Genomic DNA, 21,213 nt, shown 5'->3' with positions numbered 1-21,213 from the left:
GGGGGGGGGGGGCGAGAGCTCTAATCACTTCTGACCAATCGCATACCCCCAGGTCTGGGACTGAGGGGCGGAGTCAGGTGTTAGGGCGAGTGATTGGCTAGGGGAAATTGTCCTTTCCACCAATGAGGAGGTGCGGCAGGACGGAGGGGAGAGGCCTGGCAGCAGTAGTGCTTGTGGACAGACTCAGACTGTAGAGGTGCGGGGGGCTGAGAAGAGGCAACCGAGAGCCATGGCGGCGGTGGCGGCGGTGGCGGCGGCGGCGGCAGTGCGGGCCCGGATCCTGCAGGCGAGTGAGGGTGGCGCCAAGGGGTCGCGAAACTAGAAATTCGGTCCTTTCCGTCCGCTCTCTGAGCCAACCCCTTCATGGCTGACCCTCCTGTGCCCATCGGACCAGTGCGGCCCTGTCCCACACCTTACTCAGTATCCGCCTTCGTTGGATCCAGCCCTGGACTATCACCCCTCTTCCTTTTATTCTTGAGACTCCCTCTTTCTGGCTCTGGTCCACTCTCCTCCTCCAGCCCAGCCCCGTCCCTGCCGACTCTCTCTTGCCCTCACCTCTATCGGTCTGCCCACCGTCTTTCCCTTTCACCTCTGCACCAGCCACCTCTCTGCCCCAAAAACTCCCCTTCTGGTCACCTTTCTTAGCATCCTGCCGGGAGCGTCCAGATTGTTCCCTTCCCCCACCCTTCCCTTCACTGTCTACAGTCCGAGGTAAAGGCGGGGGAAGGAGGCACACGAGGGGCGAGGGTCAGTGAATGAACTTTGAATCTCCTTCTAGAAGTGTACACTAGGTTCTCCCTCAAAGCAGCCATTTGCTGAGCCATTTTCCCCAGCTATGGCTCTTTGTATTTTCCACAGGCTGTGGGCTGTGCCCTTGCTTGCCAAGACTTTCAGTTTAACTTTCTCTCAGCAAAGTTACAGTGTTTATGTTGGCCGTGAATAAGGACACATAGTTAATGCTACCAGTTTGTTCCAAGCACACGCAAAGGACTAAACATCTCTAAAGCACGTGATAGAAAATGGGAGCCAAGGAAGACAAGAAGTGTAAGTTCCAAGTTCCCACCCCCAAGTCAGCTCCTAGCGTGACTCAACTCTGCCCTTGGGGGTGGGGTGGGGGGATTAGGTCCTCTCTGAAGCCAGCCTAAGGATAGGAGCTACAGAAGCTGCATGCCTGAGGCCTGTGATTTACAACTCTGTTCATAGCCTTACAAGGACTTAGATTATGAGGCAAGATTCACTACAGGCAACATTCTGGAACCTGCAAGAAACAAATTTGCTTTTCTTACTCATTATATCCAGCCTGGGAACTTCTTCCTCTATATTGCTGGGCTGTTAGATAATAGTATTTACCAGGTTTCAGTGAGTTCTATTGCAGAGACCATGCATTTTTAAGATTCTTAGCAGAGTCAGCAAAGATTCCTGTTTAAATGTGCTATTTAATGGGACAGTGTGGAGAATGGGTTGGAAGGGTTTGTCAAATGATTTGGCTTTCCTCATATTTCTTGATGTGATCCTAGTTCTGTTTTTCTAGGTTTGTTTGTTTTTTGGTTTTTTGTTTTTTGTTTTTGTAATAGGGAAACAAAGTTTCCATCCTATACTTTCCATTACCAACTTCTCCTCAAAATCTACTGAAATGGACTTTTTTCCTTTGCCTCCTCTGCCATCACAAGTCATTGAGAGCCTTAAGAAGCTATTTTGTCCTTTGCATCAAGGAAAAGAATCTCCCTTCCCAAGTACTTTATTTTGGAAATAGACACTGTTTTCTTTTTTTTTTTAATTAATTATTTATTTATTTATTCATTTATGGCTGTGTTGGGTCTTCGTTTCTGTGTGAGGGCTTTCTCCAGTTGTGGCAAGCGGGGGCCACTCTTCATCGCGGTGCGGGCCTCTCACTATCGCGGCCTCTCTTGTTGCGGAGCACAGGCTCCAGACGCGCAGGCTCAGTAATTGTGGCTCACGGGCCTAGTTGCTCCGTGGCATGTGGGATCTTCCCAGACCAGGGCTCGAACCCGTGTCCCCTACATTGGCAGCAGATTCTCAACCACTGCACCACCAGGGAAGCCCCAGACACTATTTTCTGATTCATTTTAAGAAACTTCTGAGTTGACCTGGAAAGAACAGAGATAGTAATTCTAAGTCAACTAGGAGTTACTGTAACATGACACTTTGATAAAGAGTAGTCTAGATTCTGGCAGTCAAGATATTATCACTCCCATTTAAAGATAAGAAGACTGGTCTTGAAGTGACTCAATGACTTTCTTCAGTGATGCAGTGGAAAGAGAACAGGCTGCACAATCATACTTGGGTTCTATCCCAGCACCACCACTTCCTAGTTTTAAGAATATCTGTGAAGATTAGAATTAGTGAATATAATGAAGTAAGTTACCTGACACTAAAGGTCATCCAGTCTCCCAACTAGTAACTAATGGGGCTGAGCATTCAGGACTTACATCTTGGCATCTCTTTCTGTGTCAGGCACTATCCCAAGCTTTGGGAAAGCAGAGATAAGTAAAATATTCACTGAAAACCCCCCTATTGTAATGCAATGATAAGTGCTAAACAGTAAGAGTGCACACAGTACTGCAGGAACCTAGGGAAAGAGCCCCAAATTCAACCTGTGCAATTCAGGAAAAGCTTCCAAAAGGGGTTGATCTGGGTTTAAGTATTGCAAGAGTAGGAGACCTTTAGCTAGAGGAGAAGGGAGTTCCTGCTAAAGGAAGTAGCAAGTATGAAATAAACATCTAGAGAACAAGGAGTTTGGTGTGACTGGACATAGGATAGTTTTTTCAGCAACAGTACTAATGAGTGTATCTTGGAAAATGAAGAAAAGAAAGGAGATCTAACCTTTCAAAACTATATGATAATGTTTTATTATACCAGATGCAGTGCCTTTTATGCCCTCTTGACAGCAGGGAGACTGTGTGCCAGTGACAAACTAAAACTAAGTGGCCTAGGGCTTCCCTGTTGGCGCAGTGGTTAAGAATCCGCCTGCCAATGCAGGGGACACGGTTCGATCCCTGGTCAGGGAAGATCCCACATGCCACAGAGCAACTAAGCCGGTGCGCCACAACTACTGAGCCAGCGCTGTAGAGCCCGTGCTCCGCAACAAGTGAAGGCACTGCAATGAGAAGCCTGTGCACCCACAACGAAGAGTAAACCTGCTCGCTGCAACTAGAGAAAGACCGCGAGCAGCAACGAAGACCCAACACAGCCAATAAATAAATAAATAAATGTTTTTTAAAAAAAGAAAACAAAAAAAAAACTAAGTGGCCTAGAATGCTCCAGTTGGCTGATCCGTGCATTTTCTGCCCTGTAAGAGAATTTACATGAAACGAAATTAATATCCAACAATTGCTTGGTGTGTACTCATCCTTTCATTCTGCAGCATATTACTGAGTGCTTACTCTAGTCCAGGAATGGTGCTAGGGGCTTAGGACACAACCATCTAGTGATCTAAGGGAGAGAGACTTAATAATTAAATAAGCTACTATTCCCTAGTGCGATATGAGAAATAGAGGAATTCAGGTGTTTTATGAACTTCTTAATCAGGTACTTAGCCTAGACCTGAGATTGAGACTTAAAAACTTCCAACTCTGCTACTGCCCCTCTCACTCACAGGAGTTAATCTTGTTTTTTCTACTTCAGAGGAAACAAAAAACATTAGATGAGAATGTCCTCAACTTCCTGCTAGCAAGCCTACAGAACTGACCTGTACCTGTACCTGTACCCAAAGTGATAAGGAGCTAAGGAATAGATGTGAGCCAAGCAAATGGGATGAAACAATTCCAGGCAAGAGGGAGCAGCATGTGCAAGGGCAATGCGAGCACAAAACATGTTCTGAACAGCTGGAGCATAGAGAGAGCAAGGAGGAAAGCGGCAAGCTAGGAAACTAGAGAAGTAAAGTTACTATGTAGAGTCTTCTAAGCAATATCAATGTGAGTCTTTATCCCAAGGACAATGGAAAGCCATTGGTAGGTTTTAAACAAAGGAGTGATCTAACCAGGTTTGTGTTTTAGAAAGACCCTCTGGCTATGGAGTAGAAACTAGATTCAGAAGGTTTAAGATTGGAGGCTGGGAGACCTGTTAGGAAACCATTGTTGAAGTCCAGGTGAGAGACAATGATGGTATAGACTGCGGTGAGGGTAGGAGGGGTAGAGAGAAGGGGGTGCATTTCAAAGACTTCTGGGAGGACAGATTGCCAGGACTTGTTTGAGTCACTGAGGAGAGAGAGGGAGGAGTTAGGGTGACATTCAAGTTTCTGGTTGGGCAGCTAGGTGGATAGTAGCCCCATTTACTGAAAGGTGGGCTATAGGAAACAGAGCCGGTTGGTGGAAGGAAGATGAGGTCAGCTTTTTCAACATGTACCTAAATAACATCCAAGTAGAGATGTGGTGAAGACAGCTATGTAGGTATTACCTGAAGAGGAAGATTCTGGTGAGGAATTACAGATTTGGGCTTCACCAGGATCTAGATAATTAAGCCACTGGAGTTGATGAAATCACCCAAGGATAGTTCAGGAACTCCTTGTTCAGGAACTCAAGCATTAGAGGCCAGGTATAGGAGATTGAACCAGCATAGAAGGCAGAGAAAAAGTGGCCCAAGAAATAGAAAAGATACCAGGGCATCACAGAATATAAGTGGAGAGGGGATTCAGACATAGGGCATGATTAACTAACTCTTCACCTGTGCTGAGAGGTCAAGTACAAGAAGGACTGGGAAGAGTCCATGGTATGGAGGAAGTCACTGGTGTTCAATCATAAAGGTTGGAGTTGATTGAAGAGTTAGTGGGAGATGGGGAGGTAATTAGTATAGAGAACTCTGGCTATTGGATGGAGAGAGGTTTAAGGTACAGGAAAGAAAGGATCATTGATGGAAGTGTCCGAGGCAGGAGGAACAGTTCAGAGCACAGGTGCAGAGATTAGCCTTAGATTACAAGACAGACACCTCTTCAGTCAGTCCACAGACATTGATTGTGCACCTCTGTCTCCCAGTCACTCTGTCCCTGTGAACCTTGGTAGCTACCTTCTCCACTATAAGAGGAAGAAAGGAAAAAATGATGGGTATTGGTCAGTTTTGTAGGCTTACTAGTAAGAAGTTGAGGAAGTTCCCATCTGATGGTTTCTGTTTCCTCTGAAGTAGAAAAAATAAGATCAGCTCTTTTTTTTTAATTAAAAAAATTTTTAATTGAAATATAGTTCATTTATAATGTTGTACCAATCTCTGCTGTACAGCAAAGTGACAGTAATACACATATAGACATTCTTTTTTTAATATTCTTTTCCATTATGGTTTATCACAGGATATTGAATATAGTGCCCTGTGTTATACAATAGGACCTTGTTGTTTATCCATCCTATATATAATAGTTTACATCTGCAAGATCAGCTCTTAAGAGTGAGAAGGAAAGGAACAGAGTTGAAAATTTTAAGAGAATTGTTAAGTTTTGAAATAGCAAGGAGTGTGAGCAAGTAAGTATTTATAGTAATAACAACATGTAATGAGCACCAACTACTTGCTAGCTATTTTTCATACCTGGACTTGATCACAGTAACTCTGTAAAGTAGGTAAACGAGATTCAGTGCCTGCCCTCGTGGAATTTATAGTCTTTGGGGTAACAAACAAGCAACTAGGCCATTACGACACAGACAGATAACCTCTTAGGGGAAATATTGGCTGCTATGGAGTACAAAAAAGGACAGCTAACCAAGTCTGGGGTGGGGGACAGTCAGGCAATATAGCTGCCCAGTGGACCTTTCTTTCGTTCAGTAGATATTTACTGAACACCTACTGTGTAGCAGGTACTGTGTTGGTATTGGGAACGTGACTATAAGTAAGACATGGTGGTCTCCAGGAGAGTGTTGATGGTTTGAAATAGCTTTTGTGGGGACTGGGAGAGGAAGCAGACCAGGCATTTGGAAGGACTGTCTGCTGGCCCAAAGGACCAGCACCCTTTCCTCTGGACAGTGCTGCAGGCACACAAACAAATTCTTGTACTTTATGCAGCCCTAAACTCTTTGGTTAACATGATTTCTCTTCAGACAAGGTAACAGATTATTAGATTGCAGCTTCCTTTTACAACCCAGTCTTGACTATTTTAGTTTGCTCACTTTGATTAGACTTCAGTATTTCTTAAATCAACTTGCATAGCATATATACAAACTATTTTTTTTTAGAGAGTGACTTTATTTTAACTGATCCCCCCGACCCCTGCCATTTGCTGATTAAATCCTATTACCTGTATAACACATTCTTTTCCTATTAGGTACATGTGGCTTTTTTTTTTTTTGGCTGCGTTGGATCTTCGTTGCTGTGCGCCGGCTTTCTCTAGTTGTGGCAAGCGGGGGCTACTTTTTGTTGCGGTGCGCGGGCTTCTCATTGCATTGTCTTCTCTTGTTGCGGAGCACGGGCTCTAGGCGCGCAGGCTTCAGTAGTTGTGGCACGTGCGCTCAGTAGTTGTGGCTTGCAGGCTCAGTAGTTGTGGCACACGGGCTTAGTTGCTTCGCGGCATGTGGGATCTTCCCAGACCAGGGCTCGAACCCGTGTCCCCTGCATTGGCAGGCAGATTCTTAACCACTGCGCCACCAGGGAAGCCCACATGTGGCATTTTAAAAAACAGCTTTATTGAAATAAAATTGACCTAAGATAAACTGTACATATTTTAAAGTGTATAATTTTTTTTTACTTGTTTTTTATTTTTGGCTGTGTTGGGTCTTCGTTGTTGCACATGGGCTTTCTCTAGTTGCAGCGAGCGGGGGCTACTCTTCATTGCGGTGTGTGGGCTTCTCATTGCAGTGGCTTCTCTTGTTGTGGAGCACGGGCTCTAGGCGCGTAGGCTTCAGTAGTTGTGGCACTCAGGCTCAGTAGTTGTGGCTCGTGGGCTGTAGAGTGCAGGCTCAGTAGTTGCGGCGCACGGGCTTAGTTGCTCCACGGCATGTGGGATCTTCCCGGGCTAGGAATTGAACTCGTGTCCTCTGCATTGGCAGGCGGATTCTTAACCACTGCGCCACCAGGGAAGCCCTAAAGTGTATAATTTGATGTTTTAATATTTGTATACACCTGTGAAGACATCACAATCAAGATAGTGAACATATTAATTGCCCCAAAACGTTTCTCTCTTACCCCCTCCTCTTTTCCTCCTCCGTCATCTCTAGGTAACCACTCATCTGCTTTCTGACATTACCTTTTACATTTTCTAGTTTTATATAAATGGAATCATACCGTATATACTCTTTTTAAGTCTTAACTTATTTCACTCAGTATAATTACTATAATTATCCATGTTGCATATATCAATAGTCGATTCCTTTTTATCGTTGAGTAGTATTCCAACATATGGATATACCATACTAGTTTCCCTATTCACCCATCCAATTGTGGACATTTGCGTTGTTCCCAAATTTTAGGCTGTTACTGATAAATTTACTATGAACATTCATGTTTTAAGTATTTGTGTGGGCATATTATATATACATTTGACACTTGGTTACATACTATCTTATATTCAACACCTATTGTGTTAGACACCATCCTAAGTGTTTTCTTATTTTTAGATTTATGGTGACTACATGTACCAGGCCAAAAATTAGAAAAATATGGTGTAATGACAAAAAAATATTTTTTTAACCAGGACTGTCCTGGAAATTGAGCACATGATCATTATGGTTTATTGTTCTCTCATAGTTTGCTGTGTCTCATAGTCTCACAACTTTTCTTTTTAAAGACTGTATGACCCTTGAGGGCAAACACCAAGTCCTTTTTCATATACCCACAGTAACTAGTATAATGTTAAGCATATAGTAGCCATTCACTAAATTTTTAATAATTTTCTGCTCTCATTTATCAAAATAACCATTCTTTTACCTCCCAGGTTTCTTCCAAGGTGAACTCCAGTTGGCACCCAGCATCCTCCTTCTCTTCATCGTCAGTGGTGAGTTTATTTGGTAATAAAGGCTGACTTCTGAGAAGGAATCCAGTATAATTTGGGGGTATTCCCATTTATCTTCTTTACATAATTTGATCAGAGTTTATCTGAAATTTTCTATCTTGGTTTTCTTATCTCATATTATTTCTACTATGTTGTAAGCATTTCCAATATTGCAAGTTGGTCTTTATGCTTATGATTTTTAATGGCTATATAATATTGTATCAAGTAGATATAGCCTGAATTAACTAATAATTTTTCCAGATAACATTTAGACTTATTCTGTTTTTCAGTATTATAAAACAAACATTTATTTATGTAGTTTTTTTCTTCCTTTTATATTATTTCCCTTCTGAATTAGGATTACTGTGTCAAAAGATACATTTTCTTGGCTTCTAGAGGTTTTCTTGACCCTGCCAGAAAGGTTGTCTTCTTTACAACCTTTAGAGTTGTTTTTACAGACCTAGTGTCTATCAGCCATTTGCAATAACTAAACCTGATATATAAGGACTGGTGCTCAAAATCCTGTTTATATAGAAGCATGCACATACTGTAACATAGTAATCTTTCACCTTTTTGGCCCACAGACCACTTTGAAAATTTAATGAAAACAAGCTACTACTTCTCAGAAAAACTACACAGATAGAAATGTCTTTTAAAATCTTTTGATCATAAAGGTAATGCATGCTCATGGTAATGTGACAGAAAGTCGGCTGGGCCAAGACGTCCTAATAGCTAATCTTTGTTAACACAGAGTCTACTGCTTTTTTAGTATAAGCTTCTCAGTGACATATGTTTACTCGTGAAGTTCCACTGTGTGATTAGCAGGGAATTTCCCATTTACAGAGAGATCACAGTATTGAGAGGCTCTGCCCCATATATATATATTTTTTCTGCCCCATATTAATAAGCACTATAGACAAGTATATTGTATATCTCTTTCCTAGTGCTAACATTTCTAGAGGGCAGAAAATTCAGTTATCAACCCCAATTCCTTTTCTCTTTGTGAAAGAGAGAAGTAAAGCAACTAACTAATACAAAGTTTTGTGTTTTTTTTTTTTCCCCAGCCAACTGTAAAGCTTTTCATTGATGGGAAATTTATTGAATCCAAAAGTGACAAATGGATGGACATCCACAACCCCGTAAGCAAAGCTGCTTTGGGACTTAAACTTAACTAGCCTAGAATTCTAGGAACATGGTGGGAAAATAGGGACCAGAGTGTCTATTGTGAAGCACATAGCGCTGCCCCTGTGACTATATGAAAAATGAAGAAGGTGGGGCAGGGACAAAGGATGATGTGCTGCTTTTTAAAAAAAAAAAAAAAGATTTATGTATTATTTGTTTATTTATTTTATTTATTTTTGGCTGCATCAGGTCTTAGTTGCAGCACGCGGGATCTTCGTTGAGGCATGTGGGATCTTTGTTGCAGCGCGCGGGCTTCTCTTTAGTTGTGGCTCACAGGCTCCCGGGCACGTGGGCTCTGTAATTGTAGCGTGCGGGTTCCCAAGCACATGGGCTCTGTAGTTTGTGGCATGCAGGCTCTCTAGTTGAGGGGCGCAAGCTCAGTAGTTGTGGCGCGTGGGCCTAGTTGCCCCACCACATGTGGGATCTTAGTTCCCTGACCAGGGATCGAACCTGTGCCCCCTGCATTGTAAAGCAGTTTTTTTTTTTAATTTGTTTATTTTATTTATTTAGTTTTGGCTGCATTGGGTCTTCGTTGCTGCGTGCGGGCTTTCTCTAGTTGTGGCGAGCGGGGGCTACTCTTCGTTGCAGTGTGCGGCCTTCTCATTGCAGTGGTTTCTCTTGTTGCGGAGCACAGGCTCTAGTCACGCAGGCTTCAGTAGTTGTGGCACATGGGCTCAGTAGTTGTGGCTCACGGCCTCTAGAGCGCAGGCTCAGTGGTTGTGGTGCATGGGTTTCTTTGCTCTGCAGCGTGTGGGATCTTCCCGGACCAGGGATTGAGCCTGTCCCCCCTGCATTGGCAGGCAGATTCTTAACCACTGCACCACCAGGCAAGCCCTAAGGCAGATTCTTTACCACTGGAACACCAGGGAAGTCCCTGATGTGCTGCTTTCTCCATCAGGCCACCAATGAGGTCATTGGTCGGGTCCCTCAAGCCACCAAGGCTGAAATGGATGCAGCAGTTTCTTCCTGCAAACGTGCTTTTCCTGCATGGGCAGACACTTCAATATTAAGCCGTCAGCAGGTCCTGCTCCGCTATCAACAACTCATTAAAGAAAACTTGGTAAGAAATCTGAATGGTATAATTTTCCAAACTGTTGCCTAAGGGATACTGGTCACTCTCATAGAGGCCCTTTTAGCTGCTCTCCCTAACTGTACAATACAGAGAGACATAGATCATGGCTCTCTCCCTCATAGTGCTTCTCCCTGACTTTTATTCTTTTTTGGCTGCCTGAGAACTAACAGGAGGCACATCCTTGCATTGGTTTCTATTTGTGTGTTTTCTCTCTAGAAAGAAATTGCCAGGTTAATCACACTGGAACAAGGGAAGACCCTAGCGGATGCCGAAGGAGATGTATTTCGAGGCCTTCGTAAGCAGGGATTCCTCATGGGGAGTTCATGGGGACATTGGGAAGAAGCAAAGGAAAATGAGAGGCAAAGACCCCAGATGGGGGATTGCTTCTTCCTTTATGTAGATTTTGCTATCCCATGATATCTTTTTTAATACTTGTGGGAAATGGCAGTACTCAGGTATCTGTGGGATTGGTTTACTTCATTCATTATTTTACTCAAATGATCTTCCAAATGGTATATGCATTGCACTGTCTTTTTCCCATTCAGATAATCTCACTTTACACAACCCCTTCACATGGCAAGTCAGTGTTTCTTCCCTCTGTCGTTGGTCTTGCCACTCAGGGCTGACTAGAGCATGACAAAACTAAGTAGTGCACAGTGTGGAGAGTTGGTGGCCTGACTGCTTCTACTCTGTTCCAGAGGTGGTTGAGCATGCCTGCAGTGTGACATCCCTCATGCTGGGAGAGACCATGCCATCCATCACCAAAGACATGGACCTTTATTCCTACCGTCTGCCTCTGGGGGTGTGTGCAGGCATTGCTCCATTCAATTTTCCTGCCATGATCCCCCTTTGGATGTTTCCCATGGCCATGGTATGTGGAAATACCTTCCTAATGAAACCATCAGAGCGAGTCCCTGGAGCAACTATACTTCTTGCCAAGTTGCTTCAGGACTCTGGTGCCCCTGACGGAACACTGAATGTCATCCATGGACAACGTGAAGGTAACTCCCCCTCTGTACATGGCACTTAATCTGGTTACCAAAAAATCAAGCTGTTGAGTCAGTGATGGGGTGTTTTAGGAAGAAGAAGAACCTAGAGATGAAGGGATTTACTAGTAGTAACCTCCATGTTTGAAGATAATGTTTGTTGATTGTTTTGCCATCTCTTTGCTAAGGTAACTAACGGGAGTAGTGGTGCTTCTTGCCCTACAGAATACATTAGGACAAAGAAATATGGTTAGGGCAAGATACAGATGAGATTAAAGAGAAGTTTTCATTTCAATATTGAGATAATTTATAAGGTTATTTAACTCAGACTTTATAGATCTCAGAGGTACTGAAGTCCTTCTGATTCATATAATAATAGCTAACACTTAAAAAGTGCTTCTGTGTTTCAAGCACTGTTCCTAATGCCTTCTATATATTATCTCATTTAGTCTTTACAACAACCCTTTGAGATAGGTACTATTATTTTCCCATTTTACAGATAAGAAAATTGAGGCATAATGAAATTAAGTGATTTGCCCGAAGTCACGTTGCTAGAAACTGTCAAAGTCGGGATGTGTATACTTAAGAAGGCTGACCCTGGTTTTTACTTTTAAATACTATGCTCTATTGCCTCTCACATGAGGGCACAGTAGTATCTGAGAGTCCCAGTATAAGTGACAGTTGAGGAAATATCACATTCGTAAAGGACAAAAGGAAGAGTTGAGTATTGAAAGGCTATTATTTTGGAGGAAAATAGGAGTTGTAGCCTTCAGAGTTAGATTAAAAGTAGAAATTCTGGACTAGCAAGTGGGAAAAATAATGAAAGAGAAGAGGTTAAATAAGATTTGTAGTTCAAAGAATTTAAGAGAGGGACTCCCTGGCGGTCCAGTGGTTAAGACTCCTCGCTTCCACTGCAGGGGGCGCAGGTTAGATCTCTGGTCGGGGAACTAAAATCCCACTAGAGGTGGAGTGTGGCCAAAAAAAAAAAAAAGAAGAAGAATTTAAGAGAAAAAGGACAGAACTCCAAAATGGGAATCCACGGTAGAAAAACAAAAGTATGAAAACTTCTCATTCATAGCAGTGAGAAAGGGGGAAATTTGCTTTGCTGAGAATCCCATAGCCCTTTTTTCCTTTGTGGTAATCATTTATTTTCTTCTTAAAGCTGTAAACTTTATTTGTGACCATCTTGATATCAAAGCAATCAGCTTTGTGGGATCCAACCAGGCAGGAGAGTACATCTTTGAGAGAGGGTCAAGACATGGCAAGAGAGTTCAAGCCAATATGGTAACTTCTTATTCCTTTTTCCCCCAAATTCTGTTGTATGTATTAAAATTACCTAGAAAAAGCCCCTCAGCAGAGGGGCCACTCCTCCCACTCTAATGCCAGTGTTTCTTTATTCACAGTTCATCCTGGTTGTCTTCCCTTTAACCACGAACAGTGTGATGAGTTTTATTCTCTGTCACTTTAATTACCTTTTATCTTAACCAGGTAATCTTGGTGATGAAGTCACATTTCTCCTTAAGAATGATATTCAAATTCTTTGGGCTTCAGCAGTAACTGCCAAATTCTGCTTCTGGCCCTGTTTCTTCCTTCATACCATTCTTCCAGCTAGACCCCATCCTTCCTGCCTTTAAGGTTTATCCTAACTACTAATGTCAAAGATATGATCTTCCCTAAGAGCCCAGGCTATTTAAGGCTCTGGAAAGAGCCAGATATCCCTGTATGATATATGAGTGTGGTTTACTTGGCTGCATAGTTTTGCTGTTCCTTAGTGACTAGCTCCTCACCAAATACTTGGCAATTCTTTGATACTAAATATAATGTCCAGCTGCTACTTTCTTACCCTTCCACTAATGTTGCAAAAAGGGTAGCCACCTATGTACAGGCTTGGAGACTGTTCATGATATGCCCATTTATTTCTTTTCATGGCTGGATGTGTTTTGGCCAATTTGATTTATGCCGCTCCCAGTTCACTACATATTTCTTGAATGTATTCTGTGTCTAACATTATGCTATGTGTAATGGGATACAGTTAAGTAGCAGACAAGGTATCATTTATGTACTCAACTATAGCTGTATCTGGAAACATGTGGAAATGACCATATGTCAGTCCTACATAGAAGTTTATGAGGCTGTGTATCTAGAAGCAAGCCAATTGGGGGAATTTCTTTCTGGAAATTGTGTATCAGGAGGCCTACCTCCTATTTTGCCTTTCAGCTGGCTACTGGCAGCTCTATGTTTACATTGCTCTTCATATAACTGGAACCTCTGACAAACAACAAATTCTTTCCTAGCTAACTTAGGAAAGAGAAGGGAATTCTCCTTGGCTCCTGGATGCAGTGTTTAGCCTGTCAATTTGACCGAACGTGATTGAGGCAGTGTTTTTTTGTTTTTGGGGGGGTGTTTGATAATGGTTTTGATCTAAATAAACACCTATCAGCTTCTCAGCTGAGGAAGTGAAGCAAAAGTAACCTGGAGACTTACTCAGTGTTACCAGTACTTCAGCAATATTAAAATGATAATAAATCTATTTTCAAAGCAACACAGGATAAATTCTCGAGTCGTTTCCTTAAATTCTCATCTGAAATCTCAGGTTCTTTAATTTCTTAGCCAAATTGTATTTTGCCAAGGAAGATTCATGTACTTTCTCTATTTCCTTAGGGAGCCAAAAACCATGGGGTAGTCATGCCAGATGCCAATAAGGAAAATACTCTGAACCAGCTGGTTGGGGCAGCATTTGGAGCCGCTGGTCAGCGCTGCATGGCTCTTTCAACAGCGATCCTTGTGGGAGAAGCTAAGAAGTGGCTGCCAGAGCTGGTAGAGTGTGCCAAAAAACTGAGAGTCAATGCAGGTAACCAGTTACCTGCCTGGCTTCTTTAGACTCTGCATCTGTGGCACTAAGCTCTGGATTTTCGCATTGGCCTTGTCCAATGGGAGCAATCATGTTTATTCTTACCATTGCCTTTCTTTGTACTGTACTACTTGTCATTTGGATTCATCTTTATTTAGCACTCATAATTTATGGTAATGAAGACCTTAATACTTCTGTGTTGTTCTACAGGAGACCAGCCTGGAGCTGACCTTGGCCCTCTGATCACCCCCCACGCAAAAGAGCGAGTCTGCAATCTGATTGATAGTGGAACAAAGGAAGGAGCTTCCATCCTTCTTGACGGGCGAGATATTAAAGTCAAAGGTTATGAAAATGGGAACTTTGTTGGGCCAACCATCATCTCAAATGTCAAGGTGAACAACTCTGGATTATTTATTTTGCAAATATATAATTTTGCGAAATTAGCTAAAGGCACCTCATTCCTCTAATTTATAAATGAAGACATTTAATGACTAGAGACCTCATCTCTTGCCAGACTTACTCAGTTATTTTATCTCAAGTCTGAATGAGTCTCCCCTCCTGACCTCTTTCCACTATACCAATGGTTGGAAAACTTTCCATTAAGAGCTAAAGAGTAAATATTTTTGGCTTTGCGGGGATCAATAGTCTCTGTCACAACTACTCAACTCAGCCATTAACATGGTGTGGTTGTATTCCAATAAAACTTTATTTATGGACAATGGAATTTGAATTTCATATAGTTTTATATAGTTTTAGGTGTCATGACTGATTTTTTTCAACCATTTAAAAATTGTAGAAACCATTCTTTGCTTGTGGGCTGTACAAAAACTGGCAGCAAGCCACTCCAGCTCACGGGCCATTATTTTGCCAGTTCCTATCTTACATTATACTTCTTACTTGTTTAACGTTAATTTCTTCTTCCCTCTCCTTCTTACTGCCTAGCTTATAGCTATTGCAGTGTCTCCATCAATATATCAGCCCCCAATAGTTATTGAATACCTACATCTTCACCAGAAAGTGACAAAAGAAAAAGAATTGGTGTCAATTTTTATTTATCAAAACTTGAAAGTTGGGGCTTCCCTGGTGGCGCAGTGGTTGAGAGTCTGCCTGCCAATGCAGGGGACACGGGTTCGAGCCCTGGTCTGGGAAGATCCCACGTGCCGCGGAGCAACTAGGCCCGTGAGCCACAATCACTGAGCCTGCGCGTCTAGAGCCTGTGCTCCGCAACAGGAGAGGCTGCGATAGTGAGAGGCCCACACACCGCGATGAAGAGTGGCCCCCACTTGCCGCAACTGGAGAAAGCCCTCGCACAGAAATGAAGACCGAACACAGCCATAAATAAATAAATAAATAAACCCAAAGTTTAAAAAAAAAAACAAAACTGAAAGTTGCTCAGCTAAAATGACAATGACTCCTCAATGACTATATTGAGGAGTTTTTTTGAAATTCAGATATCCCCACTAATCCTATTATAATCCTGAATAGTCAAGAGCTGAATCTAAGTGTAGTAGAAATTATGAGATTTCTTGCCACAGAGTCACTGAGGAAAAACCCACTTTATCAGCAACAAACACAGCTGACCAGCTGCAGTGGTAAAAGATGTTTTGAATGTTTAATGTGACCTGATACCAAAATAAAAATGTACAGACTCATTTGGGAGGCAAAGGAACAAATGAGAATAGATTGTTTATGTTACAGAAAACTTAGCACAGGATTTCTTTAAATAGAAAAATTCTCCTGTGGTGTTTTTAATATATATTTGATTTATTTAAAAAACGAATTTTCAAGTAGCTTTTCAGTAAGATAACAATTGGATAAACAAGTAATACAGGCATAAAACAGGAAGCTAGTGATGGGTCATGAGACCTAAAAATACAGTGCTTAAAGGAAAGGAGTGTAGTTATATAGTTATAGTAATAGGAATTTCAAGTTACTTATGATTGGTAGCTTGGAAGATGGAACACAGCAAGAAAGGACTTTTTTTTATAGGTGATTTAAAATGAAAAGAGATTATTACTCACATAAAAGCTGTTCATTAAGCAAGTGGGTAATAAAGTACCAAATAAGCAAAAAATACTGACTTCTTTTCTGCTGCATCACTCCTGTCAGCCAAATATGACCTGTTACAAAGAGGAGATTTTTGGCCCAGTTCTTGTAGTTCTGGAAACAGACACTTTGGATGAAGCCATCAAGATCGTAAATGACAACCCATATGGAAATGGAACTGCCATCTTCACCACCAATGGAGCCACTGCTCGGAAGTATTCCCACCTGGTAGATGTCGGACAGGTTTGTGAACAGAATTCTTAGGATATTCTTGTAGCCATTTACTGTTTCCTATGTAAGGGGAGAAGGTAAACAGCCATCAGTCACTGCCCCTCTGATCTCCCTCAGTGCCCCATTTCTTCCTCAGGAATAAAAGCTCATGGGATGCAGGATCGGGTGGAAGATGGGTAGTTAAAATTGGTCTCTCTGATGCCAAGCATTTGGGCTTCTAAATGGAAAGTTCCTTTGTTTGAGTGTTTTTCTTAGTATTTGACGTGGATTTGTTCTGCTTTAGGTCGGGGTGAATGTGCCCATTCCAGTGCCTTTGCCAATGTTCTCATTCACCGGCTCTCGAGCTTCCTTCAGGGGAGACACCAATTTCTATGGCAAACAGGTGACTTTAAGTTTAAAAAAAATATTTTTCCTCTAAGAAACTTTCTTGAATATATTCAGGAACAAGGATTCTGCAAGGAAGGGCCTGCCAGCAGCTTCTGTGAAGTTGTATGTTGTTCAGCAGTGCTTGTCAGTAGGTTCCCTAGAAAAGATATAAAAGTTAACAAAATTTTGCCAATTCCTGAATAACTCAAGGCAACAGAGTTTTTGGGAAAGAGCATGAGTAAATCCAAGCCTTTGTATATGTCCTGTCCTCTGCCTGTGACCCTCTCTTCCGTATCCTCCCTTTCTCCCCCCTTTTCATCTGACTGTTAACCCCCAGTTTAAAGTGTGGACTCCTCCAGAAAATCACCTCTGACCACCACCATCCCCTTCAGTGTTGGGTTGGGTATGTCCTCATGTGCTCCCACTGCACACATTGCTCCCGTAATAGTTACTCATTTACTAAAAATTTTATTGAGCACCTTCTGTATATTAAACACTATTCTACAATAAAAATGCTATAAATGCAGCACTGAACAAAAAATAAATAAATAGAGCAGATCTGGAACCAATTACCACTATTATCACATCCTTCAACTGGTGCGTATATCCTAAAGCAAGAACAGGCATGGCATGTTCAAACAGCAGAAATGGGCTGGAGCACAGTGAGTGAATAAGGAAGATAGTGGTAAGAGATGAGGTTAGAGAGGTAGGCAGAGGCAAGTCATGTAGTAGGACTATTTAAGCCATGTTAAGAAGCCCTCATCACACTGTAATTATTATTTACTTATCTGCAGAACGTGGCACAGAGCAAGTACCCAAATATGTGTTGGACAAATGGGCTAGTGAAAGTTCTTTGTAGTCCCACAGAAATACAGCCATTTTGGGACCTTCCGTAAAAAATTACTTGTTTTCTATACAGGTCTCCCTTTTATAGGTTAATAATAAATTAACACTGGGATTACACAGCAGGCTATGACAGTGTAGCCAGCTGGTTAAGAAACTGTTTGTTTGGAGGTGGATTATCCAGTTTGTGCATTAGTCACAGCTTTTGTAAAATTGACTAGTTTGATACTATTAAAAATTTCTTTCAAGGGAAGCAGAGTAAAACTCTTGCTTAAAATAGTTTGTCAGTTTTGGAGTTTTTTTCCTCCTATGTCTTTGTTTAATTACTGTAAGTTACTCTGGTGAGTGAGGCTTCTTAGAGTAAAAGACTGACCTTATATACAGTTTGAAGTCTTAAATCCTTAGGTACTTAAATTGCTATTTTGCATTCTGGAAAGAAGACATAAAAGTATCATTCTTACATAATAAAATGTAAACTTCAGTTGTATCTCATATTGAAAGTATGTAATAATCTCTAAAGTTGTTTTCACTATATTAACATTGCCCAGATTTTGTCTAATAGTTCTAGAAGAGTATTTTAATCAAGCTGGTGTGTTTTTTTCTAACAATATCCTTCTAGCTTGCTAGTAATTTTATGTGTTAGATCTGCAGTCTATTCTCTTTTACTCAAGCCTATTCTTATAAAACAAATACAAGTTTAACAGTTTACCTTGTTCAATTTTTCCATTTAGATGTGCCAGGTAATATGCTAAATGTTTTACATAGGTTATCTCATGAGCAATATATTTAATTTTGGTTGCACCTATTCCTCCAGTAGGAACATGAATAGCATTTCATAGCACCTCCTTCAAAAGTGATTAAAAGAGGAATCATGAAACCCCCGGGCATATATGATAACTCTCTCTTTCTCTCTTTTTTTTTTCTTTCTTTGTTCTCTTTAGGGCATCCAGTTCTACACTCAGCTAAAAACTGTCACTTCACAGTGGAAAGAAGAAGATGCTTCTCTTTCCTCACCGGCTGTAGTCATGCCTACCATGGGCCGTTAGAAACGAGTTTGTTCTGGACTCAGTCCATCCTGAGTAATTGCCCTTTATTCTTGACCAACTCCAACTGCCAACTTTGCTCAGATCAGATCCCTGGGATTGGAATACTATGTAACTAAAATCTTTCACAGGACCATTATCCCCTGTTAAGTAGCTAATAGGGAGACTCCTAGTGTAATTCTGAAGCCAGATTTTCACTTGCTCTTCATAATTTTATTTTTGAGGTCACTGTCCTAACTGTGAAGTGCTTCTCTGGAATAAGAGCTTAGACCTGATTTCTAAAAATTCTCCCCTTTTCTGATGACTTGAAGGAAGGGAACATTAGTGTGTGTAAAGACGATCTTCCAAGGAAAAGGATCTCTTGTATGGGGAAATAGGTCAAAAATAATTCACCCTTTGGTTGATCATCAAACACAGCCCCACATAAATGCCAGTGGGTGAGGCCTCTCTGCGAAGCTTTGCTGAGCCTCTCATTTATCCCACACCACACAAGATATAATCCATCTCTACTTATCCCACAGATGTGACAACTGCTTCTGTCTTTTCTGCTGAATGCCACTTTGTCCTAGTGACTCATGACCACTAATTCTATCATTGTCACTGTTCCTGCTTCTTAAAACCACTTCCCAAGGATACCTCAGTATGCATTGGATAAATCAACTTTTTGTGGTGTGTGCCAAGTGTTAAATTTCAGGGTTTGCTTCAGCAATCAATTAATGCTTCAGTCATTAATTCAGGTGCCAACAGGATTTTTTTAGGAAACTATTTCAAAAGTTATATCAGGCCCAGAAATCAAGGGGTATTCCAACCATGAAAGTGAGCAAGACTCTTTTTTTTTCTTTTTTTTTGATGCTTAACAGGATCTCATGTTTATTGAGAAGTGATTAATGGTAAAAAGAAAGGCAATGCCCTTTCCTCATTGGCTGAATAAGAAACTGAAGAAACATTCACTACATGTTTTACAATATTTTTCTCTTCCAAAATGCATTTCTGTAAACAAGTTTTAACCACTGTTCTTAGCTCTGAAATCAAATTAATGCTGAACTTAATCAGCATAATGTATAAGAACAGAACATTTCTTAGGACTCCTAGTACTTTACTTTGAGTAACAAAGGGTCAGAGAAAATGAACCACCCTTATAGATACAACCTTGGGTGACACTGTTAAATTCTCCAAGACAAAAATTCTTCCTAAAAATGTTCTTCCAGTTTGGAAGGGAAAAACCAAATTCCTACTTTCTAGGGTGGAGGCTCAAAACCTTCAGACTCAAGTGTTCTCCAAGTATGAGCAAGACTGTTGCCTAAAGTAAGTCTAACCTGATATTACTTGTCAAATTTTTTATATTGTTCTTTCCTCTTGCCTGCATTTCTCATTTGTGATACTTTTTAATGAAAGAACCCTAATGTAAAGTAATTGACTGGGGCCTAAGAAATTTCAAAGCTTTCCATGTGTGAAGTAGTCAAAGAAATGCTTTGACAGATTCTTCTGCTACCATTAATTCAACTGTCTTTATGCTTTTTGTTTCTTTGCTACAGCTCAACTTTAAGTCAGAACAGAAATTTATGTGCTAAACAGAATAGATTCTGTCTTTTTGCTCTACCATCCCAGTTGAATCCTGCCTTTCTGATATGGTCTTCACCCACTGAACTAGGAGAAGGCTTCTCATTTCTGATAGAGTAGTCTCTGGTCCTCAGCCAGATGACATAGGTCATTTATTTTTCTGCTTCCTCATTAGTTACGTAGATAATGCTAACCTATTCCGTGGGGGTTATTTAATGAATTAAGGATGGTAAAAACCTTGAAAATGTTTGTGCACTCTGTGGATTTTAGGCTTATTACTACCACCTGTTGGATAGAATGTCAAAATCTTTAATCACTTAAGGTGATTGAACTTTAATAAAATACATTTATGACCCTCCTGGCGCTTTTTTTTTTTTGGATTTGCCTGCCAAAAGGTGAGGCAATAGAAATTTATAATTTCATAATAGAATGCCTCTTGTTTTATCTCTTATCACAGCTGACAACTGGTAGTAATATTTAATCCAGTCCAACAATTACAGGCTGGGTTGAATAAAAGGTCATACTGTCTAAATTCCAAGTGGAATTAAATATAATCACAGAGACTCCTAAGTTTTCCTTACATTTAAGGAAAATTACTTTTTAAGAAATACTAACTAATCAGAATTGTGTTGCTCTAATTGGAATCAACTCATTTGGCTAGGTACTTGCTACTCAGAAGAGTTTCTGATTTCTTAGATGGAAAAAAATCTGTACAGTTGTGTTCATGCTAGTAGCCGCTAAAAAATTCAGTATTTTCTTTTTGCTCTGATGTGGCCTCACTGGAAATTTCTCAGATTTTACATTGTACTAATTGATTATGTACAACAAATTACAAGTAAAAAGCTCTTAAAAAGAAAACCTGGCTTTTTTTTTTTTTTTTTTTATGGTACCGTACTTCCTTATAATGCCTTTGTCTGCTAGCTTATAGTGACCCAGACTTCCCACCTCTGTCCAAAGCCAAGAGTTACATGGTCACTATGTTTATTCTTACATAAAGGATAGTACATATTTTAATTGGGCTATATATTTCAAAAGGCAATTTATAGGTTTTCCACACTAAAAGAGGCACAAATATGCATTTGCATTAAATATGTACCTTCCTTAGTGTG

The 21,213-nt window shown here is 41.0% G+C and overlaps 2 protein-coding genes across 2 annotated transcripts in view; one reads left to right on the top strand and one right to left on the bottom strand.

Annotated features, from left to right (window-relative positions):
* Positions 1-153: 153 nt before the first annotated feature.
* Positions 154-20,462, top strand: ALDH6A1 (aldehyde dehydrogenase 6 family member A1). Its single transcript, XM_061181041.1, has 12 exons — positions 154-286; positions 7,868-7,927; positions 8,989-9,063; positions 10,005-10,166; positions 10,395-10,473; positions 10,877-11,179; positions 12,327-12,448; positions 13,826-14,015; positions 14,226-14,407; positions 16,125-16,304; positions 16,576-16,674; positions 18,443-20,462. The coding sequence occupies exons 1-12, from the start codon at positions 230-232 to the stop codon at positions 18,545-18,547; spliced, it is 1,614 nt and encodes a 537-aa protein (XP_061037024.1). The 5' UTR covers positions 154-229; the 3' UTR covers positions 18,548-20,462.
* Positions 16,009-21,213, bottom strand: part of BBOF1 (basal body orientation factor 1) — a 43,301-nt gene continuing 38,096 nt past the window's right edge. Inside the window, exon 12 of the mRNA XM_061181042.1 lies at positions 16,009-16,815. Within this exon, the coding sequence (XP_061037025.1) occupies positions 16,804-16,815 (12 nt within the window). The 3' untranslated portion in view covers positions 16,009-16,803. The remainder of the gene's footprint in view (positions 16,816-21,213) is intronic.

The sequence above is a fragment of the Eubalaena glacialis genome, chromosome 2, assembly GCF_028564815.1.
Source record: "Eubalaena glacialis isolate mEubGla1 chromosome 2, mEubGla1.1.hap2.+ XY, whole genome shotgun sequence".
Taxonomy (NCBI): Eukaryota; Metazoa; Chordata; class Mammalia; order Artiodactyla; family Balaenidae; genus Eubalaena; species Eubalaena glacialis.
The sequence above is the reverse complement of the archived record's forward strand: the minus strand, read 5'-3'. Positions and strand labels throughout refer to the sequence as shown.